The sequence below is a fragment of the Xenopus tropicalis genome, chromosome 5, assembly GCF_000004195.4.
Source record: "Xenopus tropicalis strain Nigerian chromosome 5, UCB_Xtro_10.0, whole genome shotgun sequence".
NCBI lineage: Eukaryota > Metazoa > Chordata > Amphibia > Anura > Pipidae > Xenopus > Xenopus tropicalis.
In genome coordinates, this window is record NC_030681.2 from 90,941,262 (window position 1) to 90,962,674 (window position 21,413).

Sequence of the window (21,413 nt, forward strand, 5' to 3'; positions counted from 1 at the left end):
TTGGTGAACTGATGGTGCATATAAACGTAGTAACCTTTTGAGTGTAATGGGTTTTAAAAAGATGATATACATGGCATTTCATTTTTGCTTGCAGAAGTGGTTGAGAAAAAAAATATCCTTATCCAATTATGGGCTTAAATTTTCTCCAGGACTAGTTACTCACCGCAACCAATAAGAAGTCTGCTTTCAAACAGCCTACTAAAAAGGGCAACACTAATTCACTTGGAGTGTGCCAAAATGTTTTTATTTTGGAAACAAGATAGACTATCTGAAGAACATTCTTAAGCTATGTTGCCATCTCTACTCATTCCTTCTATCTCAGGCAAAGCTTGACACAATGGGCCTGATTCACTAAAGGGCGATAAAAATTATCGCATGCTTTTTTGCGTTAAAAAACGTAAAATAATTTGCGCGCGTGAGAAAAATCGCCATTTTCGCATGGGTTATTTGTCGCACTAGTTTTACCGCATGCGTTAATTTCTGCGCTGAAAAGAATACGATCGCATGATTCACTATAACTTTTGCGCGCTAAATATCGCATTCGGCTATGCGAAAATTAACACCTACTACAGGCAGGCGAAAAATTATACAAAAGTACAGTAAATGAGTTTTTGCCAATAAAATATGGACTTACAGTGTTATTTATTCAGTATGTGTTTCCCCTAGAGTGGCGCAGCCGCCAGTTTGCAGGGAAATGGTCATTTTTAATACAGTAATTTTCTGCAAGTATTGGCGTGTATGGCTAACATGGCGTGCGTTCATTTGCGCGACTATTTCTATTTGGCTACAAGTCATGAAATGTTTCACCAGGCATGGATTTGCAGCAAATTTTTGGACGTGCGTTGAATTTTTTCGCGGCGGATTTTTTCATGCGTTTCGCAAAACAATCCGCCAATGGCAAAACGCCTGAAAAAATTCACCACGCAAAAATTCACCGCACATACAAAAATTGATACAAGCGTCAAAAAATAATAGTCACAGCAACAATTTTTTTGCCCGCACAACATTTTTGCCGTTTCGTGGATCTTTCGAAAGATTTGCTAATTTTTCACTAAAGATAACCAGAACACATTTGCTCATCACTAGTGGCTACTATTTATAAGCATCTACTATTTATATGCTACCATTTATATGCTACTATTTATATGCTACTATTTATATGCTACCATTTATATGCTACTATTTATATGCTACTATTTATATGTGGCTAATATTTATATACACCATTTATATGCGGCGACAATTTTTATACACTATTTCTAAGCTACCATTCATATGCGGCGACTATTCGCGGGCGTAATTTAGCGTATGTACCAGCAAATACCGCATTGAAATAGTCTTCGCGAGTTAAATAACGCATGTAATATCGCGCGTAAAAAAGCGCGAGTATGCTTATAGTGAATCGTGCGAAAAATCGCCAAAATTAAGACACGGTAAAAATTTTAGCGCACAATAAAAATAGCGCACGTTTTATTGCCCTTTAGTGAATCAGGCCCAATGTGTGTAAAATCTTAATATTTTACTCTACCAGTTCCAGTGTCAGTCTGTATGGGACAGTGACAATCCATATTTCATTTTCTGAGGAAACTTTAGCATTTTGGTATAGTGCTAAGTATAATCTGCCATAATTATCTAGATGAAAACTAGATTTATAATACATTTCAACAACTCACAGGAAAAGTAGCACTTGCATTATATGGGCAAGTTGCCTAATTACAATTCCCCTCAGCAACAACAAACCCCAAACAGACCTTATAGAACAGACGTTTCCCATAACTTCCAAGTACAGGACATTGCTTCAGCCTCACATCCTTTTGTGCTATCTTTTTTTATAGTTTACATTTGCAGAGTTTGTCTCTTTTCTTCTTACCACATGGTCCTATTAATCCTCTTGTCACATTTCCACATGATTAATTCAATATAATTAATCCTAAGTGTTACATGGCCTTTTTTTACAACATTACATCATTTACAGCATTTTATTACTATGCTTAAATACAGAGGAGCAGGATTACAGTTCATATATAAGCCCATACAACAAAAAGGTGAGAAGTTTAGGGTTTAAGTTAAGATACCAGGGGGGTTATGTAATAAATGTGCAGTAACCCATAGCTACCAATCAGCAGGTACAATTTACTGGTCATCCGTTTAAAAGCAAATATCTGATTGGTTGCTGTGGGTTAATGCTACTGAGCAAAATGAGTGGCTTCTATTGCATATGTAGGTTTCAGATATTTCCTACATTAATGAAGTGTTCATTAATTCATATACATGTATGCATATAAATGGTAGCTGCTCTTCTCTTTGTTTCCTTGGAACTATTATTGCTGTAGCATCTAACTATGAGAGCAATTATTACGTCCAGTAGTGTGCACACAACATACTGCATGTGTAATAAATGGCATACAAACTAAGGTTAATTATTGATCTATTAGAGGCATTTAGAGTTAGTTGCATTGCTTTATAGCCTTTCTAATTATTGCATAATTTGATTACATGCTGTTGCTATGAAATGTGTATTTGTCTGTGGTTATGTCCAGCTGTTAAACTGAACTGTCCCTTGATGTCCTGTCTGTTGATCTGTTTAACAAAATGTATTTATTTCCACACAGAAGAGAACTTGCATTTAAGCCCTTACGTTCAAAGATACCTTTACAATTACAGGAGTGTTGGATCAAAAATTTGAAACTCATATGAAATCACAGTATGAAAAGTGCATAGGATATATATATCTGTAAATTTTTAAAAGGGATATCAATTTCACTCCTGCTTCAACCATGGAAGGAATCTATGACGAACAACAATCATTCAATCTCCTACAATGTTTTTTACATGTATAAGTTTTGTTTGTGCATTGAGAAAGGCCATAACTGTTGCTATGTGTGCAAATGTTGACTAAATGTTTTTCATGTATTTATTTCATACGTCTTTGAAATGTGTCTGCACTTCCATCTATTCTATCCTTTTTTCCTTTGTGTGCATTCACTGTACTCTTTTGACTAAATAACTGCCTTCTTGGATCCGATCTAAGTGTAGAACTATAATGTGGCAGTAGGGAAAGATTTATTCATAGGATGCATAATTTATTAGATAAGTAGCCAGAGTGGTAGTTATTGGTAGAAGTGGTGGATATATAGACAGTTGTAGATATAATCAATGTGGCATAGTGGTTACTTGAATATTGCCGTCATTGCTCAAAGTATAAAAATGAATTTAGTAATTATACTGTGGGTGTTCAATCCCTTTAGTATTGACCCTGATGTTGCCATATGGGCAGTGTTACCCTTTTGCTGAAAGAGTTCAAGCATGTTTGTTATATTTTATGCATTTCTGTATGATTACCGTGGCAGGCCTGGAATGCAAAACTAAAGCTGCAGCTGATATAGTGTTGCTGGTGGATGGCTCTTGGAGTATCGGCCGCCCAAATTTTAGGACCGTCAGGAGTTTTATAGCACGACTGGTTGAAGTCTTTGATATTGGCTCAGACAGAGTGCAGATTGGTAAGTTTGTTTTAATCTTTTGGTAATTCTTTCATTTGAATCTACCGTATATACTCGAGTATAAGCCGATCCGAATATAAGCCGAGGTACCTAATTTTACCTAAGAAAACTGGAAAAACTTATTGACTTGAGTATAAGCCCCTCAATGGTGCAGCATGAAAAGCATCCATATACCGGTATACAAAATCTTTAATCCAATAACTTAATATGGCATTTCTGTATTCTTTACATACAGTAAATTGCTGTTCTGGATGTCACTTCAATGAATACAAAATTATTCTATATAAATTTGATAAAACAACTACTGTGCCACTAGCCATAGAGCTTAGCAAGCTATGTAAACCTCTCATAATATAGAGACCAGTACATCTCTCTCTTTGAGAAGAACTGCATGTGGGTACTTTTTATTTAATTAGGTGAGCAGTAATTATGTAAAGAGCTTCAGAGGGGCCTCTTGATATTAATATGAGTGTATTAAGCAAGGCTAGGGCCCACAGCTATCACAAGGATATCATAACCAACTTATACTAAGCATTTCAACAGTGTGGAGTAATGAAAAAAATTGCTCCAGTGGTAGCATTCTATGCCCATAAATCCGCAGGTAGCGGCATATTTAACCTGATCACTTGCTCAGTAGGTATCAGTTACCAGTCCTAGTAAGGCTCCGGTTAGAGGGAGGTGCCACGGTGCTGCTCTTTGTGTCACTTACTGTCATGTTGGCACTCAACACTAACTATATAGTGGGGCTCTGTGCTCTGCTAGGATGTTCTGCTGCCGTTGTCCTGCCGCCCACGGGGGTCCAGGGAGGGGGGGGGCTCGGGGGTGCTCCTTAATGTGTCCCTATGTGCCGAGCGCTGCACATAATGTAGCGCGCACGCCGCGGGCACAGTCTGCCTACGGCTCGGGGGTGCTCCTCCTGTGCTCCAGTGTGTCCCAACGTGCAGCGGCGCGAAGAGCATAATGTCACGTGGGCGTGCCGCTTTACATGCTGCTGAAGGCCGCGCAACTACTGTATTCCATGTAGTTTGGGTGCAACTACCGTATATACCCGAGTATAAGCCGATTGTTACTTTTTAAGCACATTTTTAGGGCTGAAAAACTCGACTTATACTCGAGTATATATGGTATTTGTTATATAAAGAACAGATCATTATAGGTAAACTGATTCATCAGAGCTTGTAATTCTTGTCTGAAAGGTAACAATGTTAACTGCTTAGAATAAAATACAGAACATTTATGATTAATTTGTCTCCTTAGTCTTGAATCTCATTAAAATTTAGTCATTCTCATTTTTTAGAGATCTAAAGAACTGCTAGAGTGTTATAGTCAGTTCTGCCTGTATAAAAGAATTCAAGCAGTCAATATAATTCTGAAGGGTTGCCATATTTAATAAGAAGCGAAATATGCTCTGATCTGATAAATGTCACAATTTGTTAAAGCAGTTTTCAAATAAAAAGTGTTAATACCTGTGATTTTTGTAAGTAATCCCCAGTTACCAAATCTACCCATCTATATATGTTAATTTAATAAATTTTACACTTATATATGCAGTATATCTAAAGAACTATGGAAACGGAAAAAACTGAATCAGAACATTTTTGGAAACAGCAGACTTTTCTCATAAACCTCAGATACATGTTAAATGTTAGCATTTAATGGACGTTTAAAGGAAAACTATACTCTCTGAATGAATACATAATACACTCAGTAATTTAGGATGAAAAAGCACACATCTATAAAAGTCAACCTTTTATGTCTACATGAAACCTGCCTAACTGCTAGTTGATCCAGACAAAGGCAAAACACCTTCTGAAGCCTCTCAACTCTGCATCATAGGGGGGAAACCTGACTCCAAGATGGCATTCAGACCAGTCCCTGCATCAACTTGTACTAAGAGCAATATTTAATAACCCTGTATTTCATTTCTTGCTAAAAAGCCATCTAAGCCTGTCTTGAATCTATCTACCTGTACAACTAATTCAGAGTGAGATGTTCCACACCTTCACAGCTCTCACTGTAGAAAACCTTTTCCAAATATTTAGATTGAATACTTAGCCAACAGATAATTTATATCGTAATATGTGCCCTATTAAGGAATATTGCTAAGTTTGCATATACCGTACATATCCTTAGACATTGCCTTTTTACATGTTTTAGTTTGAGCTGCCATTTTCCAATGGTCTGTGTGCTCCCTCAGTGATCACCTAACAGGAAATAATGCAGCTTTAACTGTAACAGGAAAAGGGGTGGGAGTAAAAGACAGAGCTCTGTCCATCCATTGGCTGATGTGACCTAGCATGTATGTGTGCCCTTGGTTTGTGTGTGAGCACAGTGGATCATATGGCCTTTAGCACTTAAAATGGCAGTTTCCACTTTAGGATTATCCTAAGGCACATACTATTAGAAAAGTATACTTTTATGAAAACTGTTTATTTAGATAAAGCAGTGTTTTATATATGGGCTGTTTTATGCAATATATTTTGATAGAGACCTGCATGTTCAGAGTTATACTTTCTCTTTAAAGCTGAAGCAGATTCCATTATAATCTATGTATACATATTTTGGTTATTTGTACACCACGGCGTGCCTTTTTAAAAAAAAAATGAGCCACAAAGTGATTTTTGTCCTTCTGAGGAAAATTGGAGGCATTTCAGGTTTTTATGTCTTCCTCTGAAAGACTAACAATCAGGAAGGTATTATTTGGACAAAAAGGTTGAACTTGGCACATTTTTTTTCTTTTTCAGACTCAGCTACTATGTTATAGAAACACCATGAATGAACCCTTTGGGTTGGATAGATGTGCAATTTCATGTTCAGGCAAAAGTGTAATTCCACATGTAATCTAATGCAGGGACTGATACTAGCTTAGTCTGGGAGGGAAATCAAGTGATTAGAGTTGATTGTATACAACTGGTGGTAGAGCAAAACATAGAGGAAATGCTGAAAGTCTTAAAGGAAAACTATAACCCCAAAACAGATAGTTTATATTATGTTAAGTGACCTATTAAAGAATCTCGCCAAATTGGAATATGTATATCAGTAAATATTTCCCTTTTACATCCTTTCCCTTGAGCCACCATTTAGTAATGGGCTGTGTGCTCCCTCAGAGATCACATGACCAGACCAGAAATAATGCAGCTCTAACTGTAACAGGAAGTAGTGTGGGAGCAAAAGGCAGAACTCTGTCCATTAATTGGCTGATGTGGCCTTGACTTGTTTGTGTGCACCGTGAATCAAACTCAAACACATTCAACTTGAATTCATTTATTGGCTTTGCATTTAAGCTTTATATTTCATCATATAATTGCATTTTTATCAGTGAAATATTATTCTCAGTTACTTTACTTCTTTGTGATCACACCTATTTCCAAGGGCAGTTACAGTCCTATCATATATTAGGCCTGTGCATACATACAATTGTTGTGAGTTGATGGCAAACCCTTTTTACTGTATATTTCAGCCTTGGCCCAATACAGTGGGGACCCTCGATCTGAATGGCAACTCAATGCTCATAGCACAAAGAAGTCTTTAATGGATGCCGTTGCAAACCTTCCTTACAAGGGGGGTAACACTCTTACAGGTATGTCATAAAAACATTAACATGACCATTAGGAATGAATGGATCAAGCGCGCCACAGAAGCCTATGATCTGTACCTGTATGAGAACAGCATTTAAACATTTCTGTTTTTCATAGGCATGGCTCTGAATTTCATCTTGCAAAATAACTTCAAGGCAGAGGCAGGCATGAGAGCAAAGTCAAAGAAAATTGGTGTCTTAATCACTGATGGAAAGTCACAAGATGACATTGTTGCACCTTCCAAAAAGTTACGAGACCAGGGAATAGACTTATTTGCAATTGGTAAGTGGAAACCTTGGGAAGTGTGAACATGAATGGTTCTGTGGATGTCTTAATGATTTCAAAGTTTACTGGCAGAATCCATTAGTGGCATTCCTTCTGTACAAGCAACTTGGGTCACTGAAATTGATGCAATTCAGTATCCTAGGCCTGTCAGAGGATGTATAACCATTCATATTGATGATGATAATGTGCGTCAGTAGGTCTGAAATTATTCTCAGCCCCATGTCCCTACCAGCTACCACAGAAATGGTGGCACTATTAAATGTATAATGGCTAAAAATGAATGACATGTACCAGGCACCAATAAGTGTCAGAAGTGAGATTAATGGAGCTTTTTCCTACAAGGAACTAGTTGTACTTAGCACAACATTGGGTAGGGGTGGAACGGAGAAAAGAAAGCATTAAGCATAATATTAGTTAAAATAAGACATTAGACAAAGCAGAGGCAGAAAAAAGTTAGATAGCAGAGGAGGTACTGGACATAGTAGACAATGAGAATATTGCATTTTCAGTTCCCACAACAATCTTCAGATGTCAGCATTATTATATTGTAGGACTTTCTTGCATATACCTTAATTTAAATTATTTTCATATTAACTTGGTGCCATATCTTGGTTACTTAGAGGGCATGAATATACCTGCCCCCTCACAGCCAGTAATTACAATATACGTATAATGTACTGCTGCCCTGCACTGGTACAACTGGTGTGTTGCCTTAGAAATATTACTATAGTTTATATAAACAAAACTGATGTGTAGCCATGGGGGCAGCCATTACACAGGTTACTTAGCAGATAACATATAAAGCCCCTTTATATTCTACAGAGCGTATCTGTTATCTACTATGTAACCTGTGCCTTTTTCCAGCCTGAATGTCTGCCCCCATGGCTACACAGCAGCTTATTTATATAAACTAGGGTTCCTGAAGCAAACACACCAGTTTTACCAATGCAGGGCAACAGTACATTCAATTCTAATTACTTTTATACACTCATATATTGGTGTTATTACCCTTTAAAAACAGGCATTTCCACAACTCAGTTCAGTTTGGTTAGGCTTGATGTAAAAAGAAATCTCTTCCAGTGCACCATATTTTTCCTAGACTGTAGTGTAAGGACATGCCAGGCATTTTAGTAGCCTCTAAAACAGTAATAGCTGTAGTCCTTCATTTGTCATGAACTCAATGGCCTTATTTACGTAAATGTAAAGCTTATTACAATCATTAATTTTGGCAGGTTGTGAGTTTTTTTTATGCCAGTTTAGGTCAATTACATAATCGGCTATAAATCTTTTAGATTTGTATGTGCAGAGTGGCACAAAATGTATCCATTGCAAAACAACACCGAATAGTTTAAGAATTATCAATTAATTATGTTATTAAAATAATTGCTGCCAATTTATATATGCTAATGAACAAAAGTATATTTTGTGCATCAGAAAATTCCCTGTTGTAATCTGACAGATTTGCATCTGTTTTTTTTTTTTACATTTTATTTTGCACCTTGGTCCTCTTTTAGCAAACAAGCCCTAAAATCTCAAAAATACAGCTTCTGTTTAGGCAGCATACTTCTCAGACACAGGATTACAACAAAGACAATACTGTACAAAGCAAAGTTACAAGTTCAAAGATGTATTGCTGGCAAAGCATGAACAGGATCATTTTAAAAGCACAAATCTCAAGCTTCCTTCCAAAATGAAATCATTTGCAGAGAAGCTGGCTATATGCCAATGTAGGCTAAATGTGTTGCCAGCCATCCACCAGGCTGAGGATACTGAAATGTAAACATTGCAAAGAGCTAGGAATATTCCTTCTTTGAAAGGGGAACTCCACCCAAACACAACAAGCTTTTTCAAAAGTAAACATAATTTCAAGCAACTTTGCAATATACATTAATTAAAAAATATGCAGCCTTTTCATGATTTTTAGTGTAATAATATGGTTTGGACCAGTTACCCATGCCTTGCCCCTGACTGTCCTCGGCCTGTCTTTATCCTGCATCCTCCAAATCACACAATTTCCTACACATGTGATGTCAATAAGGAAAGGACTATTAAAGTGCAATGCATTGTGGGTTATACAGTTGCTGCATTCTGTCTGTAAGCTGTGGAGAAGTTGTTCCAATTTGTAACATCAGTTTTAGTCCCTCCTCCACTGCCAGGATTTTCAAATGATGCAGAAAGAGAAGAAATGGTTTGCAGCCAGATTTCATTATATAAAAATTGTATTTATTCATACAGGTTACAGTGATAGGTACAGTGGCTTGCAAAAGTATTCGGCCCCCTTGAACTTTTCCACATTTTGTCACATTACAGCCACAAACATGAATCAATTTTATTGGAATTCCACGTGAAAGACCAATACAAAGTGGGGTACATGTGAGAAATGGAAGGAAAATCATACATGATTCCAAACATTTTTTACAAATAAATAACTGCAAAGTGGGGTGTGCGTAATTATTCAGCCCCCTGAGTCAATACTTTGTAGAACCACCTTTTGCTGCAATTCCAGCTGCCAGGCTTTTAGGGTATGTCTCTACCAGCTTTGCACATCTACAGACTGAAATCCTTGCCCATTCTTCTTTGCAAAACAGCTCCAGCTCAGTCAGATTAGATGGACAGCGTTTGTGAACAGCAGTTTTCAGATCTTGCCACAGATTCTCGATTGGATTTAGATCTGGACTTTGACTGGGCCATTCTAACACATGGATATGTTTTGTTTTAAACTATTCCATTGTTGCCCTGGCTTTATGTTTAGGGTTGTTGTCCTGCTGGAAGGGGAACCTCCGCCCCAGTCTCAAGTCTTTTGCAGACTCCAAGAGGTTTTCTTCCAAGATTGCCCTGTATTTGGCTCCATCCATCTTCCCATCAACTCTGACCAGCTTCCCTGTCCCTGCTGAAGAGAAGCACCCCCAGAGCATGATGCTGCCACCACCATATTTGACAGTGGGGATGGTGTGTTCAGAGTGATGTGCAGTGTTAGTTTTCAGCCACACATAGCGTTTTGCATTTTGGCCAAAAAGTTCCATTTTGGTCTCATCTGACCAGAGCACCTTCTTCCACATGTTTGCTGTGTCCCCCACATGGCTTGTGGCAAACTGCAAACGGGACTTCTTATGGTTTTCTGTTAACAATGGCTTTCTTCTTGCCACTCTTCCATAAAGGCCAACTTTGTGCAGTGCACGACTAATAGTTGTCCTATGGACAGATTCCCCCACCTGAGCTGTAGATCTCTGCAGCTCGTCCAGAGTCACCATGGGCCTCTTGGCTGCATTTCTGATCAGCGCTCTCCTTGTTCGGCCTGTGAGTTTAGGTGGACAGCCTTGTCTTGGTAGGTTTACAGTTGTGCCATACTCCTTCCATTTCTGAATGATCACTTGAACAGTGCTCCGTGGGATGTTCAAGGCTTTGGAAATCTTTTTGTAGCCTAAGCCTGCTTTAAATTTCTCAATAACTTTATCCCTGGCCTGTCTGGTGTGTTCTTTGGACATCATGGTGTTGTTGCTCCCAATATTCTCTTAGACAACCTCTGAGGCCGTCACAGAGCAGCTGTATTTGTACTGACATTAGATTACACACAGGTGCACTCTATTTAGTCATTAGCACTCATCAGGCAATGTCTATGGGCAACTGACTGCACTCAGACCAAAGGGGGCTGAATAATTACGCACACCCCACTTCGCAGTTATTTATTTGTAAAAAATGTTTGGAATCATGTATGATTTTCATTCCACTTCTCACGTGTACACCACTTTGTATTGGTCTTTCATGTGGAATTCCAATAAAATTGATTCATGTTTGTGGCTGTAATGTGACAAAATGTGGAAAAGTTCAAGGGGGCTGAATACTTTTGCAAGCCACTGTATATTAGGAGTTCTGTGTCACGTGGGGCTCTTTAACAAATTTGGTTTGGAAGCCTGAGTTCAGGAGCTTATTTTGTTGGAATTGTTAAATAAACCTATATTTAACATATCAGTTCACAGCTTTAGCCTTTGAAAAATACAAGTAAAAATGTGAAAACCAAAAACAGTTCAGTGATTTTAAAAAAGCCCACAAAATTAGGAAATTTCAGTCCTTAGTCTTTTGCATTAAGTCCTAAGTTTTGTTCTATTTTTTTTTAATTTCTTTTAAATGTAAAAGACGAAGTCCTATTATAGTGCTGCACACATCATTACTTTTAAAGTCATCACGTAGTCATGGAAACAGTAAAAGCTAACAGGCTAGTAGAGTAAATATGAGACAGTACTAATTAATAATATTACATAGGACAACAGTATAGCACAATGCTTAAAATAAATGCTGATCTGCAACTTGTTAAGTATTTCCTTTGGGTTGATCCAGTTTTCACATGTGGGGTAAGTAGTTAAACTAATAAGCTCTGTTATCTGAGAATATAAAAGTCTAGTATTTTCCATAGAAAAGATGATGGCCATCACCAGAGACATGTGGGCATTAAAAAACAAAAACCATACCATGTTTTGCTTGCTCACAGATATTGTCTGTGTAAATGAATACAAAATTATTAATTTGTAATCATTTAAAGATAGAAATTTTAAACTGATTGCCAAGGTGCTCAAAATATATGAAGTGTATCCCAGTTAATGTCCATCAATTACATTGCTGGGCAATAATAAAATAACAGTTTTATCACCGTCTCAGAAGTCTCAAGATTTTTTGGATGCTTGCTTTAAAATGTACACTTTATTATTGGCTTCTAATTTGTCTTTATTTTCTTCAGGTATCAAAAATGCTGATGAAAATGAACTGAGGCAGATTGGCTCAGATCCAGATGAGACTTACGTATTTAACGTTGCCGATTTTTCTTTGCTTGTCAATATTGTTGATGACCTCACTACCAATCTATGTAACAGTGTGAAAGGCTCAGGTAGTTATGCTATTCAGTCACTTATTTGTAAAGATGTCCTTTACCCCAAAATAGTTTTTTATATAGTAAAAGAAAATGCATTATTAAGCAACTTTCCAGTATATATGAATTAAACAATTTCGTGTGGTTTGAAGTTATATATAAATGTCATTTCTATTAAAAGCAATGACTTGTTATTTACATTCTCTGCACTCCTGGCTTTGACTGAAACAATGTTGCAAGCCAGCTGATCAACAGACTTGGAGAAGATCTGACTCCTGTTACACTACATTGTCTAATGTCAGACCCAGAAAACAGAATCAGATAAATAAACATTGTTTTACTTGACATTACATTTACAAATAACATTAAAGCCACTGAAGGTAATTAATACATATTGGAAATTTGCTCAGAATGACACTTCTTACACTTTGCAAAAAAAGTTTTTTGGTGGAGGCCCTGAAATGCAGCTTCTTAGCTTGGCTTTTTAATCTTTAACTGTTGTGCTCCAGTCCACCTGTGCTCCCTACACCAGTATCCACACAGCGGAAACCCAAAAGACAGCACTCCAACATATACTTAAAATGCCTTTATTAAGTAGTTTTAGCAGTAGAGCAACATTGACAAAGAGACGCATAGGGGCATATTTACTAACCCACGAACGGGCCGAATGCGTCCGATTGCGTTTTTTTCGTAATGATCGGTAATTTTGCGATTTTTTCGGCGTCTTTACGATTTTTGCGTAAAAACGCGAGTTTTTCGGCGTCTTTATGATTTTTGTGTAAAAACGCGAGTTTTTCGTAGCCATTACGAAAGTTGCGCAAAGTCGCAATTTTTTCGTAGCGTTAAAACTTGCGTGAAACGTTGCGCCTTTTAAGTTTTAATGCTACGAAAAAGGCGCGACTGCGCAAAAGTGTTAACGCTACGAAAAAATCGCGACTTTGCGCAACTTTCGTAATGGCTACGAAAAACTCGCGTTTTTACGCAAAATCGTAAAGACGCCGAAAAACTCGCGTTTTTACGCAAAAATCGTAAAGACGCCGAAAAAATCGCAAAAAATACGAAAAAGTTGCAAAATGTTCGTTTCCAATCGGAATTTTTCCAATTCGGATTCGAAATCGTGTCTTAGTAAATCAGCCCCCTAGACTTGAAATGTTGCTATTCATTGCCTTTAGAGTTCATAATAAAGGCTTTAAGTAAACACACTTGGCTTTTTGCTGAAGGAACTCTTTAATTTAGATAAAGTGCAAAAAGTGGTTCGAATCTGTCATGTGTTTTTGCACTTTGCATTCTGCCCTGCACTTTGCAAAATTTCTGCAGGTTTCTGCTCTCCAAAATGGAAAGGAGGCATCTATGTTCCCTGTATGAATAGAGCTATTTGCATTCAGCAGTGCTGTATTTGTTAGGGGTGAGTGGTATGTGGGAGGCACATAGGTCTCACCATTTTTATAGTGATGGGTGTATTGGTACTGCAGTTATGGGATGGATTATATGGAATGCATGGGACCTAGAGTTTTCCAGCAAAACCAAAAAAAATAATTGTAGCTTTAGAATATTTTAACATGACATATTCCTGTAGTCTTATGGTTTTCTTAGCAAACTGTGGGGCTGTCTGCCCAAAGGGGTAGATGGGGCACAGCCTCAGCCTGGATGCCAGTTATTGTCTGAATCCTATTATTTTTTGGATATTGTCAGAACTTCAATAAACTCATATCTTAATGCATATTTAGACGCATTATGTCCTATATGGGGCATAACTAAATGTTGGACCACAAAAAGCAGCTTCAACTTACATAGTATAACAACCCGTGCTTTAATCTAAATGCAGGAAATGAACTGGAGCCACCTTCAGACCTAGTAACATCAGAGCCTACACCACGGAGCTTCAGAGTCACATGGAATCCACCTTCTCACAGTGTAGACCGATTTAGGGTGGAATATTATCCAGTGTCTGGTGGTCGACCTCTGGAGGTGAGATATGTAGTATTAAAGTAAAGTTAAGACCTTTTTATATATAAACTGTACAGGCAGCTACAAACAATTCCATGCCTTGCCTTTATATATTTTTTCATTTCAGATAACTTTCACCTTTTTTTTTCTTTTAGGTATTTGTTGGCAGATCAGATAGAACTACGGTTTTGACTAATTTAAAGCCAGAAACAGAGTATGTTGTGAAAGTGTATTCTGTGTTAGAAGGAGAAAGCAGTGAACCATTAGAAGGCACAGAAACGACATGTAAGTTATAGTCATATTTCAGTGGACAGCCTATGCGTTATTTATTTTATATGAAAAACATGACTGCACTCATTTCCATTGCTTGTTATGTGGAAACATATGTCTTTGCAAATCTGAGTCCCTTCTTCACAGCCTGCAGCAAAGTTTAAATACAAAATGTCTAATAATTTACCATCTAATAGAACTGATTTCCCAACAAAATTTGCGGGTAGCAGGTCTTTACCTCACACAAGGATGTTTTTATGAGTAAAATAAAACCTAATTACTTCTTGCTCAGTAATAGCGCAGAATTATCCTATTTGCATTCTTGAACAGATGGCTTGGTTACAAAGTGCGCATTACCACATGTGGCCTCAATTTACTTATGTTTAGTGCTGGTTAAAGTATTTTACAAAATGGCCTGTTTCATATAAACCAAACCACTCATTTAATGTATAGAAAATAACCAAGTAATGGCTAAACAAGGGTTGTGTCATAATATGCATTGATAAATAAGGGGGGATCCAGGCTATAAGGGAAATATTGTGATACCAGAAAAAAAATGATGAATTGCAGTACTAAAAAAAACAAACATACAAAATGGATTCCTGGTGAAGCTTTTGCTTGAACATGTTAAGTCAGTTTCACAGTGTACAACCATATGTCCCCAGTAGCCTGATACAGAGGTATCAACTTAGCATATTTTATTAATTTGGTATCAAATATGAAGCCTAGCATGCTTCTCTATTTGATATAATATAACAAATATGAAATAAAAGGGCTCCTAAACATGGCAGTGACTTAAAAGATTCATGAAGTGCATGGTCTTTTCCTTGCCTTATGTTGTATGTTTCTGACACTACAGTAAAACTGACATCTGGGTAACACAAGTGCAATCAATTTTTTCCTGGTTTAAAGGAACAGTAACACCAAAAAATGAAAGTGTATAAAAGTAACTAAAATATAATGTGCTGCTGCCCTGCACTGGTAAAAGTTGTGTGTTTACTTCAGAAAGTCTACTATAATTTATATAAATAAGCTGCTGTGTAGTATGGGGGCAGCCATTCAAAGGAGAAAAGGCACAGGCACATAGCAGATAACAGATAAAACACTATTGTATTCTATAGAACTTGTCTGTTATCTGCTATGTAACCTGTGCCTTTTCTCCTTTTTTCCAGCTTGAATGGCTGCCCCGTGGCTACACAGCAGCTTATTATATAAATTATAGTAGTGTTACTGTAGCAAACACACCAGTTTTACCAGTGCAGGGCAACAGTACATTATATTTTTATTACTTTAAAACTCTTTTATTTTTTGGTGTTACTGTTCCTTTAAGCCAACCTGAGTTTTTACACATATGTTATTTTCTTATTGTTTTACTGAAATGGATGAGGACCTTACAATCACCCCATGTCAAGGAAGAAAGCAGGGCTCTCTTTTACATACATATTACATATGTTACTGGTAGCTGAGGGCTTTTGCACTTTTTTCCACTTTAAAGGGCCAGTAAAAATGTAAAATGAAAATGCCCTAAAAGCATATACACATAATGTTCTTATAGGGCATACATTTTAGAAAGCATAACGTTTCTAGAATGTATTACAAATTTACTGGCAATGTGAATTTTGCCCCTGGCCTGCCTAGCTAAGCCATCAACCCACCCGCATCCTACCTCTTCACGATTTCCACTCGATTCACCCTCTATAGCAGTAAGTTGCCCCACAGTTCCTCCCCTTTTAACATCACTATCTCAATTGTATCATGACCCACCCCCTTTTGTCACCAATCCTAGCCAGCCAGTATAAAGGATTGTAAAAGGTGGCAACCCTATATTTGCATAAAAGCTAAAGATACACAGGCTTATTTTTGGCCAGTACTCAGCATATCCACTGGCACCACTCACTTGTGTGTCTGCCCCCACAAGCACTGCTTTATCCTGGAAGCAGACACAAGGACTGAAAACGCATATTCACACTTTTCAGCGCCAAAATCCATTTTGTGTGTCTATGCTCTGGTTGGCTGTGCCTCTGGGGCAGACACACACATGAAAGGTTACCAATGGAGGGGCTGTTCCTGGCCTGTGCTTATATGAAGACCAAGAAACGGCCGGTGTGGCATTACCCTAAAAATACTAGTTTATCAACATCAGCAGGTCTTCATTTAAATAAAATATTTTCTTCAAATTTGCTCAAATTTTTTAGTATGATTAGATTATTAAATGCAACAGAAATAATGCCCTCTATACTTACACCCACAGTGCCCATCCCTTCAGTCAGAAATCTTAACATATATGATATAGGAACCAGAACAATGAGAGTTCGATGGGAAGCTGCGCTTGGAGCTACTGGTTATTTATTGCAGTATGAGCCAGTAAACGCTACTGTGCCTTCAACTGAAAAAGAGGTGAGCAATACTTGCCTGGTGCTTTGTATAAATAAAAAGATTGCAGTTCATCTTGGGGCTAGTATTTGGCCAGTGAGAAATTCAATTGAGTATGCCAGTCCTTGAGAGACAACTGATTTTAAACTCTAATTCAAAGTACGTATTTCATTATTTTAATACCATGTAAGATCTTGCAGGATATCAAAGAGATACTCAAGCAGCAAACTGAAAACCAAATATTGATTGCTCAAGACATCAGTGTTCAAATAGTTACATGTGTTTAAAAAACAAGCACAACCGGCAGCCAATGGATGCAAATAATTTGTTGTAGTTCCGCAGCATTGGAACAGCTTCCTTGTTGTCATGCCTGATTTTAAGTTTTCTGAACATGCTTTAGATTCCCTCCTTCCCACCACAAATTATTCTTTTTCTTTTATCTGACATTTCTAGTTGAGAGTTGGTGCATCGGTGACAGATGTACTTCTGGAAGATTTATTCCCCAACACTGAGTACACCTTGACTGTATATGCACTTTTTGATGAGCTGATCAGTGATCCTCTTACCTCACAGGAAGTCACTTGTAAGTTTTGTATTTTTTTTTTTTTATTAAATTCTGGAAATTCTGGGCAAAGTTTTTGTTCTCACTGTCTAGGTGCCCAGGGCTGAAAAGTGTAGTTTGCACTTTACCCATAATTATTAAAAAAAACGCTCAAAAATGATCAGCTGTGTGCTTCTTAAAAAAATAATGTCTAAAACAAAGTAAATTATGAAAAAAAGAGTTGAATACTATAAAAAAAAAAGCTTCTTTGTATTTATTTTAACAGTACCCATTCAAGGCGTGGGGAACATTAGAGTGAGAGATATCACTCACAGCTCAATGAATGTCCTTTGGAGTGCTGCTCCTGGAAATGTTCTCAAATATATAGTAAGATATAAAACAGAGGAAGAAGAAGAATTCAAAGAGGTAAGATACCTAATTGCATTCTACTGCAGTTAAAGGAGTTGTTCACATTAAAATTAACTTTAAGTATGTATAGATTGATATTCTGAGACAATCTGCAATTGGTCTTCATTTTTTTATTATTTGTGTTTTATGAATTTTTAATCTTCTAGTTCAGCATTTGTCCAGTTTGGAATTTAGCAGCTGTCTGGTGGTCCAAATTACCCTAGAAACCAGGCAGTGGTGTATAAAATATAAACACCGAAGATCAATTGAAAATTTGCTAATAATTGCGCATTCAATATCATACTAAAACTTAGCTTAAGGGTCAGCCTTTTTTACACAGTTTAAGTTCCCCCTTTTCTCATTCCTTGTACATTAGCATTCAACCAGTGGGCCACTGTTTATTTTAAGTGAAATCAATAGCCAAAAGTACAGATCCGCTATAGAATAAAGTAGCTAGAATTACATTATACCCTATGCTACTAGTGGTTCAACCACCTACAGATTGTGACTGCCTGTTACACTTCTTTTACTAAATTTGGAAATGCATGTTATATTATAGGTGGAAGTGGATGGATCAAGGACAAGTACACGACTTACTGACCTTTTCTCACAAACTCTATATGAAATCAGTTTAACTGCAGTATATGATGAAGGAGTATCTCAGCCACGTACTACACAAGGAACTACAGGTAGATGGTTATGCTATAACACTGGCAACATATGCACTAATGCAGTAGCCCCTAGGAACCAATGAGATGGGGCTTTTTATTATTATTATTATTATTATTATTATTATTATTATTATTATTATTATTATTATTATCAGGCCAGTAAAATCTAAGTGCTTATTGCTTGTTACACAGTGGTATTTACTATTGCTAAAACCCAGGCCTTCCCAGAGTCCTCTGTCCTAAAATTCTGGACTTTTCCTTACTTTACATTTACACATATTTACATATATTCCACTTATCTACCTCCTCTTCTGTATGCAGCACTGTCAAACACAAGTAGTATTACATATAGCAGGGATCCCCAACTAGTGGCTCGTGAGCAACATATTGCTCGCCAACCCCTCTCAGTGCCCCCAAACCAGGTAGTTATTTTTGAATTCCTGACTTGGTGGCAAGTTTTGGTTGAATAAAAACAAGATTTACTACCAAATAAAGCCCCCTGTAAGCTGATAGTGTGCATAGAAGCTGCCTAATAGCCAATCTTAGCCCTTATTTGGCACCTCCATGAACTTTTTTGGTGCTTGTTTTCAAATGTTACCAGTTGTTATGGTTTTTTTTTGCTACTAGGCTGAAGTTCATTGTTAATTATAGATATTAGTGACCCACTGCCTAGGATCAAAAAAACTTAATTAGCCAAGCCAATTCTATAATACACCTCTGCCTCAGGTGTCAATTTAACAGCATCCAAGAGTTAATTATCAAGAAAAGGCTACATATGCAGTACTACCTGCAAAATTATATTTTATTTGCACAACATGTTTTGAGCCCCAGTGGCCCTTTGTCAAATGTTAATGGCTGAAATTCAGTAATTTCTATATTATAGATTCTGCATAAATTATATAATTTAATTATTATAGCAAAAGTAAAATATGTTAGTGCACTCAAATAGTGATGAGCAAATCTGTCTTGTTTCACTTCATCTAAAAATTTGCAAAACTACAGAAAATTTCAGCAATAAATTCGCAAATTGGCTACCAGTTTTTACACAACCACAACTTTTTTAAAGCAAACTTAACTTTTTTGAAGTGACTGTAACTTTTTTGACACGGCAGTGACTTTTTTTAAGCACCTTTTTCTTTCCTTGCAGCAAATTTATGCCTGGCAAAAAAATTTGCTCATCACTACACAAAAACAAATATATGTATGCGATTTGTACTGATAAATAACAGGAAACTTGAACCTTAAATCTGTGCTTCTTCCTCAGAGAGAACAGCCTAAAATTTTAGTATTTAAACGCAACTAAAATATGTATTATTCTAATTAAATATGCTCATGCTCATGTTCCTGCTAAGTGAATTTTGTATACCAACAGCACCAGTACCAGCTCCAGCAAACCTCCGGTTTTCTGAAATAGCAGTAACAAGTTTCCGAGGTACTTGGGAGCATGGGGCTCCAGATGTAGCTTTGTACAGGATAACGTGGGCACCAGTTGGAGCCATAGAAAAAAAGAAAGAGGTACGTTCTACTGCTCATATAGTATGGAGTTGATCCAAAGATGCCTAAAGGTAACTTTCTAACTCAGCAATTCTTTTTCCTAGACAATTGTTGATGGTGATATAAACACTTTGGTTTTTGATGAACTGGAACCAGACACAGAGTATGAGGTTTCAGTAACTGCGATTTACCCTGACGAATCAGAGAGTGAAGATCTGATCGGTGTTGAAAGGACATGTAAATATTCAATCATTTACTATAATAATCATAATCATAATAATAATAAAACAAACTTAATTTTTCCAATACTAACTGACTATTATTTATTTTCCTTTTATAGTGCCTGAAATAATTTCTACAACACCTGGTAAGTACCTATATAATATTTTGAAGTTTAGATTTCTTCTCTAAATGTAAAAGAAATTGCTTTGAAATATTAGGTACTTTGTAGAAAAGCAGTCTTTAATGCCAGCAAGTATTTTTCTTGGAAGAAACCACTATCAGTCATTTGTGAGCTGAATTATATTTATTAAATGCTAATGCCAGTATTTATGTACTTTATTCTGTTTTTAACAGACTTTTTATTTATTTTTTTATTTGTTCTTTTTAATTTTAGCCCTAAGGACTGGCCCTAGGAATCTACAGGTGTTCAATGCAACACAGAATAGTTTGACTGTACGATGGGATCGTGCTATGGGCGATGTGCAAAAATACAATATCTATTATAAGCCTGTTTCTGCTGCTGGTGCTGAACAAATGGTAACTATTGATATTACTTACTCTACCAATTAAAAAAGTGCTGCTGTAAGTTAAACACTCATATTGGAATACAATTGGTTTTATATGACATAGCAAACCCAATAATTTCAACATGGTTTATTGGTTTTGTTTTGCCAATTTTTTTTCGGCACCTACTAAAAATCTAAATTTTACAATACTGAACATGCGGGTGGTCCCAAATAGTTGAAAGGAACGCTTGGAAAATGGCTCCAGATGGAAGAACATAGGGCCAGGGTCCAAGGTTAGCGATCATTATTATTGGGGTATGCCCCCACCAGAGATTTTCACTTTTCAAAATCAATTACACAAATGCTCAGGGGTCATTCCCATTAGTTTTGTATGTACAATATTCATAATGTTGTTTTCATAAAAAATATTGCCATCTATGTACACGGTACAGAAAAAGGTAAGGCATGTAATTAAAACAATATCTACTATCCTTCTAAAAGACTGTAGGGCTCATTTACAAATGCATGTGCTTTTTGCAAAGCCCTTAAGTGGATGGAAAATCGGGTGCATGTTGCTGCAATTAATATTTTTTTACAGCGTGGCTTTTCTGGAGTTTAGGTATAATGTTAATAATAAGTTATAGTTCTCCTTCTTTTTGAGTACAATTATCCAAAACTCTCACTATTCACCAGGTATGGAAAAATTCATAATCCACTGCTCCTTGTTGGTCTCATTTGGTGTTTGAATATCCTTATT

General features: G+C 36.9%; 1 protein-coding gene across 4 annotated transcripts in view; it reads left to right on the forward strand.

Annotated features, from left to right (window-relative positions):
• Positions 1 to 21,413, forward strand: part of col12a1 (collagen, type XII, alpha 1) — a 152,625-nt gene that overhangs the window by 60,977 nt on the left and 70,235 nt on the right. For all 4 annotated transcript variants that reach the window (XM_002936200.3, XM_018094325.2, XM_031901995.1 and 1 more), the window contains 14 exons: positions 3,351 to 3,500; positions 6,961 to 7,080; positions 7,196 to 7,360; positions 12,096 to 12,242; positions 14,050 to 14,192; positions 14,327 to 14,456; positions 16,693 to 16,838; positions 17,268 to 17,397; positions 17,642 to 17,781; positions 18,323 to 18,452; positions 19,807 to 19,949; positions 20,033 to 20,165; positions 20,269 to 20,295; positions 20,545 to 20,687. In XM_002936200.3, the coding sequence (XP_002936246.3) occupies positions 3,351 to 3,500; positions 6,961 to 7,080; positions 7,196 to 7,360; positions 12,096 to 12,242; positions 14,050 to 14,192; positions 14,327 to 14,456; positions 16,693 to 16,838; positions 17,268 to 17,397; positions 17,642 to 17,781; positions 18,323 to 18,452; positions 19,807 to 19,949; positions 20,033 to 20,165; positions 20,269 to 20,295; positions 20,545 to 20,687 (1,847 nt within the window). The remainder of the gene's footprint in view (positions 1 to 3,350; positions 3,501 to 6,960; positions 7,081 to 7,195; positions 7,361 to 12,095; positions 12,243 to 14,049; positions 14,193 to 14,326; positions 14,457 to 16,692; positions 16,839 to 17,267; positions 17,398 to 17,641; positions 17,782 to 18,322; positions 18,453 to 19,806; positions 19,950 to 20,032; positions 20,166 to 20,268; positions 20,296 to 20,544; positions 20,688 to 21,413) is intronic.